The 18659-nt window shown below is 46.1% G+C and overlaps 1 protein-coding gene and 1 long non-coding RNA gene across 8 annotated transcripts in view; one reads left to right on the top strand and one right to left on the bottom strand.

Moving 5' to 3' along the window:
• The window catches only part of LOC110341019, a 31811-nt gene extending 27037 nt beyond the window's left edge, over positions 1-4774 (bottom strand). The window contains exons 1-3 of one of the 4 annotated variants that reach the window (XR_005871255.1): positions 4606-4772; positions 3829-4007; positions 3655-3717 (exon numbers count right to left, since the gene is read on the bottom strand). This is a non-coding gene — a long non-coding RNA (uncharacterized LOC110341019). Of the gene's footprint in view, positions 1-3654; positions 3718-3828; positions 4008-4605 lie in introns of all 4 variants that reach the window. The other 3 variants (XR_005871256.1, XR_005871253.1, XR_005871254.1) reach the window with 3 other exon arrangements.
• Pla2g12b (phospholipase A2 group XIIB) lies at positions 3840-18016 on the top strand. Of its 4 annotated transcripts, none has more exons than XM_040732014.1 (4): positions 3840-4050; positions 9319-9395; positions 15172-15337; positions 17497-18016. In XM_040732014.1, exons 1-4 carry the CDS (start codon positions 3840-3842, stop codon positions 17616-17618), a joined length of 576 nt encoding a protein of 191 aa, XP_040587948.1. In that variant the 3' UTR covers positions 17619-18016. The 4 variants fall into 4 exon arrangements, with proteins under 4 accessions (XP_040587948.1, XP_012969434.1, XP_005070911.1 ...); XM_013113980.3 differs by having other exon boundaries at positions 9319-9407; positions 17500-18016; XM_005070854.4 differs by having other exon boundaries at positions 9319-9407.
• Positions 18017-18659: the final 643 nt, after the last annotated feature.

The raw sequence follows: 18659 nt of genomic DNA, 5'->3' as shown, positions 1-18659 counted from the left end.
GCTTTACTGAAGAATTCTAATACTTTCAAAGAATTTTAAAGCTTTCCTCCTTTTGCTGTTTATTTTTTAACCCAGTGTTACCTTGATACCAAAGCTAGATAAAGACACAACAAAATAAGAAAATTATAGATTGATCTCCTTGATGAACACAGATGAAAAAATTCTAAGTAAAATACAGGCACATCAAATTCAAGACCACATCAAAAGGATCATGATCAAGTTGGCTTTATTCCATAAGTGCAGGGATGTTCAAACACACACAAATTTAGTAAGCATAACTTGTTACATAAATGGACTCAAAGACAAAAAGCACATGATAATTCAATAAATACAGAAAGGACCTTTGACAAAATCCAGTATCATTTCACAATAAAAGCCATGGAGAAGCTAGGAATGGAGGGAACATATCTCAGTATAATAAAGACTGTTACGAAAAGCCTATAGCTAACGGGGGTTGAGCACATGCGAACCTGGAATGAACGAGACAAGAGACATGAGAGAGACCGACAGCAAGACAGATCTAACATAAGAAAAACAGCATGGTATCGGTACCCATGCCCAGATCAATGGAATAGAGCATACGTATATTAATTAGTTTACATGAACACAGTCACCTGATTTTTGACAAATATGCAAAAGCTACACTGGAGAAAAGAAAGTATTTTCAACAAATGATTCTGGGGAAACTGGACATCGACACACAGAAGAACAAGATTAAGCCCATTGGGAAGAGGGATGCTTGGTTACCATGCACCCGGTTGAAGACCCAAGGCTAGAGAGATGCTGCACCCGGGGTTGAACCCGGATAGGGCCTTGATCAAAGAGACTTCTCTTTATAGTAAATGTTGGCTAATGCCAGACTCAGGTTTCTCAAGGTGCTAAGGATAAGCAACTATTGAGTGGTCATCCTTAGATGGAACACCCATATCACCCCCTCTGAGGCTCACAACATTCCAGAAAGAGGGTGCAGAAAGAATGTAAAAGTGATGGGAAGGAGTGCCATGAAATACTGTTTTATGGGCACGACATGGCCACAGCACTTACAAACTCACAGCAGCGAGAGCTGATACTCCATTGTAAACATTCAGTCACAGATGGGGAGGGTGTGATGGGGCCCAGCCACACCCAGGGGAACTGCTGGCAATCAAGGAAGGGGGACTGGGAGAGAGGAAGTCACTGTCTGAGTGATAGGGTCATTGGCTTCAGTGCATAATTTACACCCATGCCCATGAGGGCACCTGGTTAAAACCACGGATCTGAAAGCAAAGCCAGAAAGACAAGAAAGGTGGTGGTGACTTGGGGGAATGACAGAAGGCTGGTATAAAGAGGGGGATACATGTGGCCATATTGTACTGCATGATGTATAACTGACAAAAATAAACTTTTAGAAAGCTGTGGAGGAATGAGAACCTTCTAACCTCACTGTATCAGTACAGACACAGATGAAGGCCTAGGTAACAGGTCTTCAAAAGGTTACATAAAATTAACATATCCAGAAAATTCAACTCCAGATAAGCCTGCCAAAGGAACTGGGAGGCAGGGACTCAGAATCTATGTGAGTACTCACAGGGGCTTCAGGCGCTGTAAGGAGGCATTGGCAGACACTGCATACATGGGCTTGAAACCACCTTGCTAAGCAAAAGAAGCCAACACAAGAGGCCACATTACATGATTCTGTTTCCCTGAAGCACGGAGACTAGCCAGTTTCATTAGGAAGGCAGAGGCAGAGGTGAAGAGAAACGCAGGTGCAGAATCTCAGTTTAGGATAATAAAAAAGTTTTGGAGATGGTCCTGGTGTCGGTCATGTAACAATATGTTAGTATCCTTAATATCACACACTATACCCTCAAAAATATTTAAAATAATAAACATGCCCCCCTAATTTAGGTTAAAAAAAATACAAGGGAAAAATACTATCAACAGTTCCATTAACAACTGCATTTAATAAAGTCCTACTTGAAACTAAAAATTACACAGTATTACTTGTGTCTTTTCAGAGAAGTTGGAATTTCAGTTATATTGGAACTGAAGCAGTGGCAAGCCTAAGCTTCGGCGATATAAATGAATTGTCAGTAAAGTTCTCATGACTAGCCTAGCATATATTAAAATATTATGTATTGTACACATGTTCCTCATGTATTATTATTATTGCATTTAAAAATAAGAAGACCTTTTTAAGGGAAAAGAAATCAGGACTTAGCAGTTAGTATCCCACTCTGCTTTTATGAGTTCAGTTCCTGACACCCGTGTCAGGTGGCTCAGCCTACAAGCTCCAGGACATCCTCTGGCCTCCAAGGGCTCCTGTTTTCACATACGGGCACATCCCTCACCTCATGAATATGCATAGCTAAAAATAAAATTATAAAAGCTTTTCCAAAACCTTTCTATTTTATCTTTAATGACACCTTTTTTCCTTTTTGTAGTAGCTGGAGATTAAACTCAGGGCACTGTACATACTAGGCACGGGGCCCATCTCTGAGCTCTGCCCTGAGTTTTCCTTACATTTTGAAAAAAAAAATTCCACGGTTTTGTTTTGATATGATCTCATCAGTTATGTCACCGGCCCTTGCCCAGCCTTGGCCAGACACTCGCCCAATGTGATGAAGTCATTTCACCTCTGCATGATTTCTTATGCCTCAAATAGAGATAACAACCTTGGCTAAAACAGGTGTGACTGGGGGGGGGGGCAGGGATGAGACAGAGTCAGAGAGACACAAACAGGAAGAAAGTCAGAGAGAGACAGGAAAGGAGAAACTGGTTCGGAATGTGCACATGCTTTAAATACTGGGTGGGTGGTATTACTACCATTTTCTTTTTAAATTCACACAATAATCGTGCACTACCCTTCCTGGACGTTAAGTCTTTAGATGAACACACTTCCTATCTAAAATGAGGATGTTACCGTGTTTAGTATTTTCTGCAGGGCTTCCTTGACATCTGAGAAAGCAGCCGAACAATTACTTGGTACACAGCAGTGTCGTTTTCTAGACACTAGGGTTTTCATAGGTTTTTCTTCACGTGACCAAGAGCAAACTACCCTGAAGGTGATGCCCAAACACAGTGAGCAGTCTCAAAGCTTGGAATCTCAAACAGGCTTTCTGATAATAGCCTGGATTCTCATCTGCCTCAAAAGGAGGGGGGGGGGATCATCACCACCAGAGGCAGCATTCCCAGAATAGACCTGGGGACCACCTTGTAGGCCTCAGGATCTTAGGATACAGCACTGAGAATCCTGCAGATTCGGAAACAGATTGACCCGGGAAAGGACATCAGTAGCTTTACCAGATGGAAGGATTTGAGTTAGACCAAAGGAGGGACCCAAGCAGAAACTGGACTCAAAACCTGAACTCTCACTGAAGCACACGTAGGGTTTAGGCTCCCGCAACCTGTCTGTAGCTGAAGGTGACCTCAAATCGGGCTCCCGAGCCTTGGCCTCCTCAGGCCAGGTGTGGAGGAGGAAGTGGCTCAGGGGTATGGCTGGGATCTTGGGACAAGCTCTGCAGTCAAGGAAGCCTGGAGAGCCCAAGTGTACAGCAGATTCCCGGGGCTCCCTTCCTCCCTTCCCAGACTGCGATCATCGCCCCCAGCTCTCCGGGGTCCACTGGGAAGTCTCCTCTTGGGCCATCCTCACGCAGGCCCCTCCCACGGTCTCACCTTTGTCCTCTCTAATCGCTCCGATCTGCTCGCGGCCTCCATGGTTGTGTTTAAAGTCCACCTCTGGGGAACACAGACTGACTGTTGCGATAAGCCCGGGCACGGGGCTGTGTGTGTCCCCAGGCTTCCTGGGACCCTGGCTGGGGTGGGGGACGAGAGCAGCGAGCGTCCTACCTGTGTGCAGGATGGAGCTGCCCTGCGCCTTCTTCCTCCTGTGGCTTGGCCTGGTGGGCAGCCTGGCTCAGAGTGACCCCAGCCTCAAGGGAGAGGAATCTTACTCGGACTGGGGCCTGCGACACCTGCGGGGCAGCTTCGAGTCCGTCAACAGCTATGTTGATTCCTTCATGGAGCTTCTGGGAGGCAAGAACGGGGTCTGTCAGTACCGGTGCCGATATGGTGAGTACCCGGGTGCCTACTCTGGGGGTGGGGGGTCACGGGCAGCTCAGCAGGTCCCATCTGTCCTACACCAGGTAGGCCAGGATGCCAGGCTGAGCTATCAGGTGTAGCGACATCAGGAATCCAAGCAGACAACAAATTCCTATGAGGAGCCTGGGGTGACGTTTGGGACTCGTATCCCCCTGATCAATTATGATTTATCTGAAATTCAGGCTCCACTCAGCTTCCTGGGAGTCGTCATGGAGGCCTTCATGAGTTTGCTGGGAGGCTGGGGCAGTGAGCATCGAGGAAGCTCACGGGCTCTGAGATGTAGTTAGGGAAGGAAACGGAAGCGGATGTTTGGAGATTCTGTCTGGGATCAAACAACTCCGAATCCCAGAAGCTCAAAATGAACTCTCCCTGCCAAGGCCTCTGACTGGCAGTGATTTGCTAGACACTCCCAAGGGAGCGGCCCAGGCCTGCCTCAGGCAGTAGCCTCAGGGCATCGCTGCAGCCCACCAGGGTCCCCAGCCACCAGAGGCAGAGTTGGTACCTGGGGTGGGTACCCATGCCTACCTTGCCGAGTTGCAAAGTCAGCTTGCTCAGGAGCTAGGCTGGAGCCCAGTTTTCCATTCTCGTGGAAGACACTGGAGCAGAGTCCCTGCCTGGGCCTGGGGCCTGGCAGCTCTGAAAAGCCTTCTGCTTAATGTGGTGCTGGGAATTTTAACTCAAGCCTTGTTTGCCAAGTGTGTGATCCAACACTGAGCAGCACCTGGGCCTAAAAAATGTTCTTTAAAAGCACGCGTCTCGGATGGTTTAGGTTTAGTGTATGCAAATACCCCGCGGTAGGCTCAGGTGAATATGCTAAGTCTACTTAGCCTAGCAGGGGAGGTGGAGAACACACTTGGGGAATACTTCCTCAGCAGCCAAAACCTAGCTTTTCAGAGACGCTGAGAACAGCGGGGACATACACAGCCTGCACCACTGGTCCTCAGCTTTGGGGAGAGGAAAATGGCTTCCTTATGTACTAAGAGAGATAATGGTCAAACCATTGTTTCCAGTAGCTTTAGCATCCCCGGGGCACAAGCAAAAGATCACTGCAGCTACCGTGAGAATGTCACGGGGTCAAATCCTAGACCCCTCAGCCCCATTTACCAAAGTTAGGGGGACAGATGCAGAGGCCAGGTCGCTGCAGTAAGCCAGTCTAGTTTCCCCTGAGGAGGCAGCAAAGGGTTAATGCCTGCCATTTGAATCAACACAGATGTTGTCAATAATACCCAAGGCTTAGCAAACATCTAACAGTAGGACTTCTTGTAAAATTGTAAACCCAATCCTGTTCTTCCTTGTCTACCAAAATGGCATCAAAAGACTTCAGCAAATTTTGCTCGGATAGCCTCTGATTGGGAAGGGCCAGCCGACTCCACATCCAATCGAGGCTCCTGGGGAGGTTGAGGCAGGACAGACTGGAGTTCCAGGCCAGCCTGGCTACACAGTGAGACTCTTGAGGTAGTCTCTCAGCTCACCTTCCCTACAAAGGATGCTTAAACATCAATCTTTTCAAAAAAAATCTAAGTCAACAAAAATAATAAAACCTGATGCTCTGATCCATTGTGGAAAGGTTCAACAGCTGATTACCATAGCCACTGACTCTCACCAACTCTCCTTTTATTTGTCATGAGAAGATTAGAAGTCTGTTCTGGCAGCAGTGGGGAGGTCGTGTTTGTCTGCTTGCAGCTGGAAATAATTAAGGGAGGACGGGCTTATGTTGGCTCCCGGTTTCAGAGATCCCTGCTTATTATGGGGGGGCAGGTAAGGCTGAGGAAGGAACTGTGGCCTGAGGGAGCTTGGTGGAGGCTGGTTCACCAGGTAATACTGAGAAACAGATAGCTAGGCTGGATGTATCAAAGGCCTGGTCCTGGACAGCTACTCCTGACACACAGGCCCTCTCTCAGCTCCCCAAACAGTTTCATCAGCCAGAAAACTGACACTTAAAACATGAACCCATGGGGAGCAGTGTGTGTGTGTGTGTGTGTGTACACCCATATATATGCATGGAGGCCAGAAAAGGACATCTGTGCAGCCATCCTGTCTCTAATCTTACAGCCTTGGGGTTACAGGTGTGTGAGCAACCAGGCCCAGCTTTTTGCATAGATGCTATAGATTTGACCTCAGGCCCTAAAGCTGCACAACAAGCATCAGGTATATATTCTTACCCACTGAGGCATTTCCCCAGTCCCCATGGAACATTGTAGGTTCAAATCCTAATAGTAACATACAACACATTGTCATTAGCCCTGATCATTAGTACAGTAGATTACTAAACTTATGCCGGGCGGTGATGGTACATGTCTTTGATCCCAGCACTTGGGAGGCAGAGGCAGGTGGATCTATGTGAGTTTGAGACCAACACGGTCTACAAGAGCTAGTTCCAGGACAGGCTCCATAGCTACACAGAGAAACCCTGTCTTAAAAAACCAAACTAACACAACGCATTCCTCCTTCTATCAAAATGGGCCATTTGACCAAGATCTCCTTTCTTCTCCGTCCTCCCCATCCCCGCACTCTCTCCTCTCAGCCTTTCTGCTCGCTGTTTCTAAGAAACTGACTTTCCTTTCTTAGGTTCTACATTTGAGATCATAGAGTTATTCTGATTTATTCCACCCAGTGATGGCCAAGAGCACAGGACACGTGGCTGGAGGCAGCATTGTTGGGTGTCATTGTTGAGTGTCGTGGCTAACTCTTCCTGAATTTCCCTCCTGATGTCTCGCAAGTGTTTTATGATGTTAACTTTGTTTAGAAGGCTTGATGTTTTATGAGATCCAATTTGTCAATCTCTTTATGGCCTCTGACTTTTATATCTTGATTAGAAAAGCATCCTCAGTTCAAGATTGTAGCAATACTCTGTGATTTCTTCTCCCGTGCAAACAGCCACAGCTAATGCATAACAAATAAGTGTGGCTGTGCCCCAATAAAACTTCTTTATGGGCACTAAAATGTGGATTTCATATCATTTTCACATGTCATAAAATATTATTCTTGTTTTGATTCACACCTCCGATCATTAAAATAGATGAAGCCCATTTATAGTTGGCAGGTTACAAAAGTCTGGCAGTGAGTGGGGCCACCATTTGCCAAGGAACTAGAGTTTCAACTTGCCAACCACACCAGGAAATAAGTCCACATGTCAACATAGCATGTTGCTGATGCCTAAATTCCGAACATCAAACCAGAAAGGACAGCTCGAGGCTAGGGTGTGCTACCTTTGCCTAGATTCAACTGTCACTCCAGTTAAAACTTGTAAAAAGAACAATCTGAAGAAAAGATAAAATCCCCATAATCTTACTTCTAAGAGCCAATCACATTGAACTACACCACAGGGTTTGACTGTTTGCCCATGTGTGACTCAATTGCTGACATCAGACTCTATTCCCCATTGTGATATACCCACCGCCATACATGCCACCCTCTCACACACGGACACACACTCACACTCACCCACACACACATGCACACATGCTCTCATTTAAACACACACATACACCATACTCCCTCACTCAGCTCTCTCTCTCTGTCTCTGTCTGTCTCTGTCTCTTTGTCTGTCTGTCTCTGTCTTTCTCTCTCTCTCTCTCTCTCTTTCACACACACACACACACACACAGAGAGCAGGATAAGGGAAATTTCAAAAGTTATGAGACCGTGGGAAGATAGTGACGGGTCCTGGGCTTGGGCTTGAGAGCAAATGGGAACTTGGGGCTGAGGTCAGGTCTAGTGTTCAGAAAGAGGAGCAGTAACCCCCTAGAACTGGGTTGCTGGCCTGAACAGCTGCAGAAGGACTCACGTTTCTTTAATTCCCACAAAAGCTGTGTCTGCTGCATAAATATTTCTGAGAGCCTGAGGTTGGTCTAGTGTATTTAGGGTTTCAGAGTTGGGGAGGCGGGGCAGTCCTTTAAGTGCTGGCGGCATACGCAAGAACCCCTGATTATGAAGACCTGTATTCGAATCCCAGCACCTGTGTAAGAGCACTTCCCTCACATGCATAACACACACACCGCCACCACACATACACACTATACATACACACTACACATCATTACACACACAACACACATATGGACCACACATACACACACCACACCACACTACATATACAAGCACACCACACACTCCACCCACAGCCCCACACACCATACACACCACACGCCACACTCACAGCACACACATTCCATACATACATATGCACACACCACACACATACACCTATGACCTCACCCACACTCGCAAAGACATTACAAACCCTCAACCCAATAGAACAAGATAGAAGCAAGATGCTTCCATGTACCTGGCAATGGAGGTGCAGAATGTCTACCTGAAACACTTCCAACGCACCCACACTTCATACACAGGAAATAAATCCAGTATTTAACTGTGGGGCCTGAGGAGCCCGAACTGAACAGTAACTGAAAGAACTTAACCAGCTTGAGGCTCACAGTCACAATAGAAGTGTTTGCGGATGGGGGGAGCATAGACCCATGGCAGAACACACTCTTACAGTTTCAAGGTCCTGCTACCATTCGAGAACAACCACCACCAAGAACGATGGCTGATCTGTAGTTATACACCCAGGACACGAGGACTGAGGGGGCAGGGAGATTACTCAGCAGTTAAGCTGCATCCCATCCAGGCCTGTATCTCCAGCTCCCAGGGTGTCCCAAACTATGGTCTCCACAGACATTAGTGAGAGCATACATGTACTACTTCATAGAGCCACATACATACACATAATTAAAAACAAATGTTTTACATTTTAAAATTTTATTTTAAAATTATATGTATGCATGTTTGTGAGCTATGTGCATTTGTATGTAGTGCCTGTGGAGGCCAGTAGAGGATGTTGGATCCCCTGGAGTTAGAGTCCTGAACACCAGGTGTTTGCTTTGTTCTGCGGTCAGGGATGCTATCTGCACCTGCGGATACTCCCTAAGCATCCTTCAGTGCAGTCAGTCTCCGATGGCACAGCTACGATTCTGAGTCTGTCCGTGTGTGACCGGCAGTGCACTGCCCTGTACTGGGGATGTGGCCCCACACTGTCTGGAGGAGATGGTAATTCAGTAGGTAAAGTGGTAAAGTGGATGTTTTTGGTGACCTCCTCCTCACTACCGATTTAATGTGAGTATCTTATGGGGACAGCGACGTTTAAAGGAAAAATGGAACATTTTTATTTGATGAATGAATGTCATCTTCTAAATACATATATATATATATATTATTTTTTTCCTTTCTTCCTGCTAGGAAAGGCGCCGATGCCCAGACCTGGCTACAAACCTCAGGAGCCAAATGGTTGCGGTTCCTATTTCCTGGGTATCAAGGTACCAGGAAGTGTATGTACCACTAATGTTACCTTCTTGATCGATGCGGTTTTGAGTAAGAGCAATCCAAGAGCTCTGGTCACTGAAGGAAGTGATCACTTATGGAATCTACTCAGTCTGATTTCTTATGTTAAACTAGACTGAGGGGAGGGAGAGAATTTTCAAGGTAGACATTTGAGCATTTTTTTTTCTCAAAGACTGCTTCCTTCAGCTAAGCTTCTGGTATCTATGAGCTTCAAAGTCACTCCGATAAGCATTGCCTATGATTTATGACATCAAGATACAATTTAAAGATGACTGGATGACGTTGCCTTATTTAAAACAGTACTTCATTCCAGCGATGGACTGGAGTGGCTGTCACTGTCCAGAAAGAACTGATTATTATATTGGTTGACTTCTGGGCAAAGCAGTGACTTCCCGTTGAAAGTGTCAAATCAACAAAGTTTGGAGTTTGACACACCCGCTGTTTACTGCGATTTGTTAGCTCCTCACCGACCCTTTCTCAAACCCTCAGCTTCTTCTAGAAGCAAGAGATGACTTGATCTCCTTGAGGGTTTCTTGGAAGAGTCTGGGTTTTGTAGTGTCCTTGCCCTGCATGCATGAAGCCCTAGGTAGTGCCACATAGACTAGGTGTAATGGCACATGCTTGTAACTCCAGCATTCCAGAGATTGAAACAGGAGCATCAGAAGTTCAAGGTCACCTTTGACTACACAGTGAATTTGAGGCTAGCCTGGGCTACATGAGACCCTGGGAGTTGGGTTGGATGATAGCTCAGTCAGAAAAGCACTTGCCTTGCAACCAAGAGAACCTGAGTTTGATCCCCAGGTCCCATATTAAAAATCTGGTCGTGGTGGCATTTGCTTGTAAGGCCAGCACTGATGGGTGAAGACAGCCAGGTACCTAGGGCTCTCGAGTCAGCAAACTAATCTATTTGGAAAGTTCCTGGCCAAAGATGGACTCTGACTTAAAACGAACAAAGAAAAAACAAGTTAATTGACACCTGAGAAATAATAGCTAAGGTTGTCCTCTGACCTCCACTCAAAAACTCACATGAGTGCATGCACACCCACACACATAAGAGCACCTGAACATCCATGAACACACACACACACATACACACACACATACACACACATACACACACACATACACACACATACACACACATACACACACACATTCTCTCTGTGTCTCTGTCTCTGTCTCTCTCTCACACACACACACATACACACACACATTCTCTCTGTGTCTCTGTCTCTCTCTCTCTCACACACACACACACATTCTCTCTGTGTCTCTCTCTCTCTCTCTCACACACACACACACATTCTCTCTGTGTCTCTGTCTCTGTCTCTCTCTCTCACACACACACACATTCTCTCTGTGTCTCTGTCTCTGTCTCTCTCTCTCTCACACACACACACATTCTCTCTGTGTCTCTGTCTCTTTCTCTCTCTCTCTCACACACACACACAGATTTCATACACACACACACACACATTCTCTCTGTGTCTCTGTCTCTGTCTCTCTCTCTCTCACACACACACAGATTTCATAGATGCTTTTGACTATCACTTTAAAAGAGGGGTCTTATCATAAGTGTTAGTTCTTGTGTATGACAGGGTTGAAGGTTATTTATATGGGGTGTGATTTTTTTCTCGTTGGGTTACAATGAATGTAAAGAGAGTATAGAGCTGTAATTAGGATATTAATTCCTACAAGGATAATCAATGGGTTAGATCATAACAATAGTGTAATTGTGATTAGAAGCTCTCCAACTAGGTTGATTGAGGGGGGAAGAGCTAAGTTTGTCAGGGTTCCTAAGAACCATAGTACTGCTGTTAGGGGAGATGCTGTTTGAAGGCCCTGGGCTATAAACTGTAGTTACAGGTACATCAACTATGATATTGATTTGTTCTCTCTCTCTCTGTCTCTCTGTCTCCCCCCCCCAGTGTGTCTGGGGATCAGAACTTGGGACACTGGCTTATGCAGCAGGCACTTACTGACTGAGCCATCACCCCAGATCCTCTTTATTTTTTGAGCAGAGTCTCTTACTCAGTCTAGATATACCAATGTAGCTGGACTTCTTGGCCCACAATCCCCTTGTTTCCACCTTCCATGGATGGGTTAGAGGCATCCAACTTTATATGAGCACTGAAAATTGAACTCCCAGGTCTTCATGTTGCCTTGGCAAGCACCTTACTGACAGCCATCTCAGGCCCTGAATAGTCTCCTTTTATGAAGACTTTTAATATATACATATGATATATATATCATATGTATTTAAATTTTATTTCATGTGCGTGTATGTTTTTTGCCTGCATGTATGTCTGTGCACTATATGCCTGTAGTGTCTATGGAGGCCAGAAGAGGGCGTGAGAGTCTCTGGGACTGGAGGTACCATGTGGCTGCTGAGTCCTCTGGAAGCACAGTCAATGCTCCTAACCTCTGAGCTACATCTCCAGCCCCCTATTGAATCGCAAACGGCTAAGCCTCAATTTTTAGCTGATTCAAGAATTTCACTGGGCAGGTGTCATCTAAGTAGTTCCATGAGCCTTCTTCTTTTTTATTTATTTATTTATTTATTTTTTGGTTTTTCGAGACAGGGTTTCTCTGTATTGTTTTGGAGCCTGTCCTGGAACTCGCTCGGTAGACCAGGCTCGGTTTCAAACTCACAGAGATCCGCCTGCCTCTGCCTCCCGAGTGCTGGGATTAAAGGCGTGTGCCACCACCGCCCGGCTCCATGAGCCTTCTTCTAACCGACCTGCTGCTCACCAATTGGTATTTCCATGCCAACTGCAGATATGTCCTCCACCCTCTGGGCAGTTTTCATGTTTCCATCAGAAATGCTTACTCACACACTGATTTTGTTAGAAGCTTGACTGCTATTGGCTAAACATGTGTTCTTAAGTATATGAAACTACATGTCCTGGAGGAAGGTATCTCTGCATATAGTGTTCTTGTCCCTTGCACAGAGCCTGGGCCCGCTTGTTCACAATCAGCAATAAGTGTAGGAACACAAGCAAGAATATCCTCTCAACTCAGTGTTAGAGACATGACACATTTTTAGCTGTGAGTTTAGTCATTCTAAAGGGGATGCACGGGGACTGAGTGTGTAGCTCAGTGGTAGAACACTTGTCCAGCATGTGCAAAACCTGAGTTGAGTCCCCACTGCTGCCAAAGTCAATCAATCAATCAATCAATCAATCAATCAATCAATCAATCAGTTAATGCAGTACAGTGGTGGTGCCCACCTTTACTCCCAGCACTCAGAAGTAGGTGAGTTTGAGGCCAGTCAGAGCTACACAGTGAAACCATCTCATAAAACAAACAAATGGATTCACACTATTTAGAAGCAGTTCAAGAATCTCCCATTTGAGCAAATGGAGTGGTAGTCATTACACTTCAGTAATGAGCAGTTGCCCTGTGTAGAGTGGCCAGATAAAATCCTTTGTCTCAGGCACCAGACAGCCTATCAAGACTTACAGTACCAGTTTGTGTCCCATCCAATGAGCTGGGCTGTCTTTAGTGTGATTTTGTTGTTGTTTTGCTTTGCTTAAGGGCATTTTAAACAGGGGAAGTCCTTGTTCTGTGTCAGGTGGCCTTGGATTCCTAAGAGGACTGAAAGGCACCAGTGTGGACAGGCTCTGCCATCACTGATGACACACCTCACCCACACCCTGAAAGCAGATCTGCATCATCTCCCATCCACATCCCAACTTCCAAAGCCAGGTGTGGGGGCAGGAGGATTCATTCAAGGCTCTGATGAGTTTGAGGACAGCCTGAGATACATAAGAACCTGTGTGGAAAAACTAACAGACAAGAAACCAAACCCAGATGATCAGGAACCTGCAAAGGTGTCTAAGATGTCCTCCCTGGCACCAACCTCACATACTCTGTGAGCTCATGCACCACTGAATGCTCTCCTGCCCCACTGGATGCTCTCCTGCACCACTGGATGCTCTCCTGCACCACTGGATGCTCTCCTGCACCACTGGATGCTCTCATGCACCACTGGATGCTCTCATGCACCACTGGATGCTCTCATGCACCACTGAATGCTCTCCTGAACCACTGAGTGCTCTCATGCCCCACTGAATGCTCTCTTGCACCACTGAATGCTCTCCTGCCCCACTGAATGCTCTCTTGCACCACTGAATGCTCTCATACATCACTGAATGCTCTCCTGCCCCACTGAATGCTCTCATGCCCCACTGAATGCTCTCTTGCACCACTGAATGCTCTCCTGCACCACTGGATGCTCTCATGAATCACTGAGTGCTCTCATGCACCACTGAATGCTCTCTTGCACCACTGAATGCTCTCATACATCACTGAATGCTCTCCTGCCCCACTGAATGCTCTCCTGCCCCACTGAATGATCTCTTGCACCACTGAATGCTCTCCTGCACCACTGAATGCTCTCATGAATCACTGAGTGCTCTCATGCACCACTGAATGCTCTCATACATCACTGAATGCTCTCCTGCCCCACTGAATGCTCTCTTGCACCACTGAGTGCTCTCATGCCCCACTGAATGCACTCATGCATCACTGAGTGCTCTCTTGCACTACTGAACGAACTCACACACCACTGAGTATGCACATACCCATATTTTTGTTTTTTAAAGTAATTTCTTCCTAGCTCAGGATTATGTACGAACTCTAACTTGGAAGGCAAATAAGTTTTATAATGTGGTGCTGAGACTTGGTGCTTCAGGTACTACCAGTGATCCAGACTCTAAGACCCACAAAGCTTCTCCCATGCACACAAATGCTTGCATGCACACACGTACATTTCCTGCTAAAACCCAACTAAACTGACTTGTTAACCTGCCCATTCTCTTTTCCTGCTCTGCGTCTACTCTCATTTTATTTCATCTCCTCCTCCTCCTCCTCCTTAAGACAGGGTCTCATGTAGTCCAAGCTGCCTCAAGCTTGAAATGTGACCAACAATGACCTTAAATTTCTGATCCTCCTGCCTCTGCCTCAGGAATGCTGGGATACAGGTTGCCAGGCCTGACTTACGCAGTCGTGGGGATAGAACTTATGGTTTCATGCACCCTAGGCAAACACTGTCGCAGCTGAGGCACATCCCACGCCAATGTACCCTCATTTCTCATAATGCCCTTGGTCTTCCTTCCACTGTCCCCACAGTCCCCGTGTCCCAGCTCTGCGTGATGCTCTTATTTATGTCACAATCGACACAGCTGTTTATAGGACGCTTAGTGTGTGCAATGTTGTACTCTGACGTCATTTCCTCTTGTGTTTTGGGCACTTAATGTCCTGCACCCCATTTTTCTCTCCAACTCAAGATACACCTTAAAGGAGTGCTGAAGAGGATGAGTCCTTGACAAAGTCACATTCCAGTTACTTGAGGCTGAATTTTTTTTTTTACAGTAGCCTCAGTACCTTTTTCTTCAGCAGACCCTCAGACCAATGTAAAGTTTTAACCGAATGTGAATCTCCTGCTGCTCTGTCATCTCCATTGCCCCTCTGGTTTCTGTTTTCATCACCACATCTGACTGTGGATCTGAAAATGACTACTCTCACAAAAGGAAAGATGAAATAAATAGACTAGGATCTCATACGAAGCAAGTAACATTCAAATTGAGCATCCTACGGCAAGGAGCTTATTCCTCTGCGTCCTTGGTGCTTCTGAACAGATCTAATACGTGGCACACACTGGAGAAGCGGCTAGTTTGTAATGAGGTTGGACAGGGTTGCCTCAGGTCCTCGGTCTAAACGTGGCACCTTCCTGCTTCACTTTTACAGATGGACTTAGGCATTCCAGCAATGACCAAGTGTTGTAACCAGCTGGACGTCTGCTATGACACCTGTGGTGCCAACAAATACCGCTGCGATGCAAAATTCCGATGGTGTCTTCACTCCATCTGCTCCGACCTCAAGCGGAGCCTTGGCTTTGTCTCCAACGTGGAAGGTAGGTCTCTTAAGGACACTTCCTGGTGACAGGGAGTTTTGCTGCTACCCAGGGCCCCCCTTTACTGGGAGAGATGGTCAGAGTGTGCAGGAAAGGCAGAGGGAGAGGCTCGGTGCTCTTTCACAAAAGTTCTTGCTGTCCAAGGGCTGCTGGCACCCTTCCTGCTGGAAAAGGTCATGGCCACACTTCCACAGAATGAAAACCCTTCTTTTAAGACCGCAGATAACGCTTTCCATGCCTCTGTTAAATAACTTTCCACTCAGTGGTCCCTCTGTATAGGACCACGTGGCTTGGCTAGAGCCCCTTTTTCATGGTTTGCACTTAGTCTGGAACTTCAAAAGTCCCCTTTTGTGTGTGTCCAGCTTTCTGTGTGCTTCTGGATAATTATTCTTAAACACTGCCTAACTACTGAGCTTCCAGCTCTGACTCTGTAATTTCTTTGTCTTAATTTACCGTCCAAAAGGTTTTAATCTCTCCACTTCTGAAGCCAGGGAATGGTAACCTGGAGTTAAAGTTCAAAGCATCCAAGATGGGAAAGGTTGGAAACTAGGCTCCTCTGAGCCACAGAGATACCAACTGTGGAAACCATCTTGGGTGTGGTTCATAGAAATGAGTTTTAATGTGAGTGTGCGAGGGCTCAGGAATTTTAGTAAAACTGGGCCTTGTAAAAGGGAGAACTCTATCCTGTGTCCACAAAGGGTAGGAAAGAACCATCACTGCTGTAGGCTCAGGTCAGGTGACGGCTCTAGGCCAATGTCCTATTGATTTTTCCTTTCTAAGTATCTTACTGCTTTCCCACTGGCCAGATTGCTGTAAATTCTGTGTTTTTTTTTTTTTTTTATGTTCCATCCAAGTGAGGGTCACCCACTGAGGCCAACTACATTTTAATATCACCTACCTCTGGGTTAGCTCTAGGCTGCCTCCTCAGCATCATCGCAGACATACAGATCTCCCTTTGGGCCCCCTGAGCTGAAATCTACCTGGGTCAAAGGCCCAGATTTTCCACCCTTGAGTTCCTTTTGCATGAAACACTCTGAGTATTTGGTGGTCATACTAAGACAGTGATGTGATTTACATATGATTTAACTCATTTAAATACCAGCTGAATATGTCTACAGAGTCACACACTCAACCCCATAGGCATCATCTCCCAAAGAAATCCCTGAGCATGAGACAGGCCTAAATGACCCTGTCAGGTGTGCAAGTCCTCCTCCTGGGTTGTTGAGTTGTTTCTATCAAGGTATTGAAGTCTTTCTGTAGAATGTGGCGTGTGGCTTTTAGTCTATTGGTAGGTGTTATGCTATACTGATTTTACTGTGTTCCTAGGACAAGGCCTACATGGGCATGGTGTCAGTCCTTTTACATGTTTCTGAGTCTAGCTGACTGGTATCTGTTGAAGATGTTGCATTTAGTCATGAGAGATGCTTACCTGTGGTTTGTTATTCCTGTGGTTTTTCTGTCTGATTTTTGTTATCAACATAATACTGACCTCATAAAATGAAAGACATAACCCTAATTTAGAAGGGATTGCTATTAGTTTTTTTTTAATATCTACCAAAAATTCCCTTGAAACAATATGGCAGTGGATTTCCTTGAGAGATGTATTTTTGGGGGGACTAATAATCTGTTTTCATTTTCTGTTTCATTGAGTCAGTTCAGTGTGGAATTTCCATTTCCTCTAAGTTGTCTAAATTTTCTGGCATGTCCATGATACCCTTTCTAGATGCCTTCCCTCAGAGCCCCTTCTCCCAAGGGACAGGAACCTTTCCGAGAGTTCCCAGTCACCTTATGGTCATTGTCTTCATGGTGTAGTATAAATGATTAGCTGCTGTCCTGTCTGCTTGCTCCACCTCTTGTCCAAACTATGACATCCTTGAGTTGGGGAAGATGTATTTTTTCTGAGTGGGTATTCTAAAATCATGTGGGATTTCTAATGACTTTCCCCAGGGGCATCACAGATGTGAGGCACCAGCAAGTGTATCTGTCTTACTGGACCAAAGAGAAGCTTTTCTGAAAGCGTATCTCTTAAAGATATGTTGGTCCTCTCAATTCTGCACGCTGTCTCTGCCATCCTCTGGGGATCACCTTGGAAATATGCTGCCTCCCCTGCTGAGGGGTGGTTTCTGCTGACCTTTCTGTCTGTATTCATCTTTTTCAAGCAGCCTGTGATTCTCTGGCTGACACTGTGTTCAACACCGTGTGGACCCTGGGTTGCCGGCCTTTTATGAACAGTCAGCGGGCAGCTTGCATCTGTGCAGAGGAGGAGAAAGAAGAGTTGTGAAGATGAGATTCTTCCAGGCTTTGAGTGGCACCACACGGCTGTTTCAGAGATGGCGGTGTGATAGAAGTACCGTCCTTTCTTCCAACCCTTGGAGACTATGAGCTGGAGAAGGGAGGCGGCAGGCCTTGTCCTTTGAGGAAGGTTAAGAAAAAGATATGCAGAGACTGAAGACTGTCCACTCTAACACTGGTCTCCCAGCCAAGACACGTGTGCCTGGAAATTCAGTTCTTAGGTGAAAGATAACAGCAAGCACATCCCGCCGTCCCTAGATCCGAACACGATAGTCACAAGCGAAATCTGGGGGAGCCCAAACACTTGTGAGACAATGACTTTCCTCTGGCCCATGTTTCAGTTGCCAGTTAGTACCTCACATTTAATAAAGTGTACTTTTTAGAAAACTTGGAGAGAGATGAATGAATTCCATTCTCATCGATAGTTCTATTTCACTTACGGAGGACAGGATGTGGCCTGGTAAGTTCTGCAGGTGGGGACTGTCATGGGTGCTTGAGGGAGGGAGAATGGAGGCTTGGCTGATGAAGGTGGGATGAAATTAGGGCCCCAGGTACCATCTCTCCTTCCAATGGCCTGCTCTGGTGAGTATGCTCAGACTCCAGGAGCCATGTGAAGATCTGAGATATGTCTGGTTACGGGAAGAAGACAAGCTTGACATTGACAGGGAGTGACAGGCCATTCCCTGAATTGTGGCCCTCAGTGCTGACTGTGGATTAGGAGTTCTGTGGCACTTTAAAAGGAGCCAGTCAAGACTCAGTGGGCTGTTCCTAGGCCACTTATGATACTCTGCAGGTGTCTTGTTGCCCTGAGAAGGCCACCAGTCTGAATGATAGTTAGCCAGCAAAGTCACAGGGCAGCCTCGGTTCAAGGCCTGCTGTTTTGTGTGACCATTCAGAGCACAGCCCTGATCACTCTTGTGTTTGTTTCTGCTTAAAGATGAGAAGGGTTTTGATAAAGACCGGAAGGCCCCAAAGTCTAACATAGTCACCTTTGGCCATCTATAAAGAAGCATTTCTGATCTCTGACCCC

The sequence above is a fragment of the Mesocricetus auratus genome, unplaced genomic scaffold (assembly GCF_017639785.1).
Source record: "Mesocricetus auratus isolate SY011 unplaced genomic scaffold, BCM_Maur_2.0 Super-Scaffold_100027, whole genome shotgun sequence".
Taxonomy (NCBI): Eukaryota; Metazoa; Chordata; class Mammalia; order Rodentia; family Cricetidae; genus Mesocricetus; species Mesocricetus auratus.
Note: the sequence above shows the minus strand (reverse complement) of the source record. Positions and strands in the feature narration are given on the sequence as shown.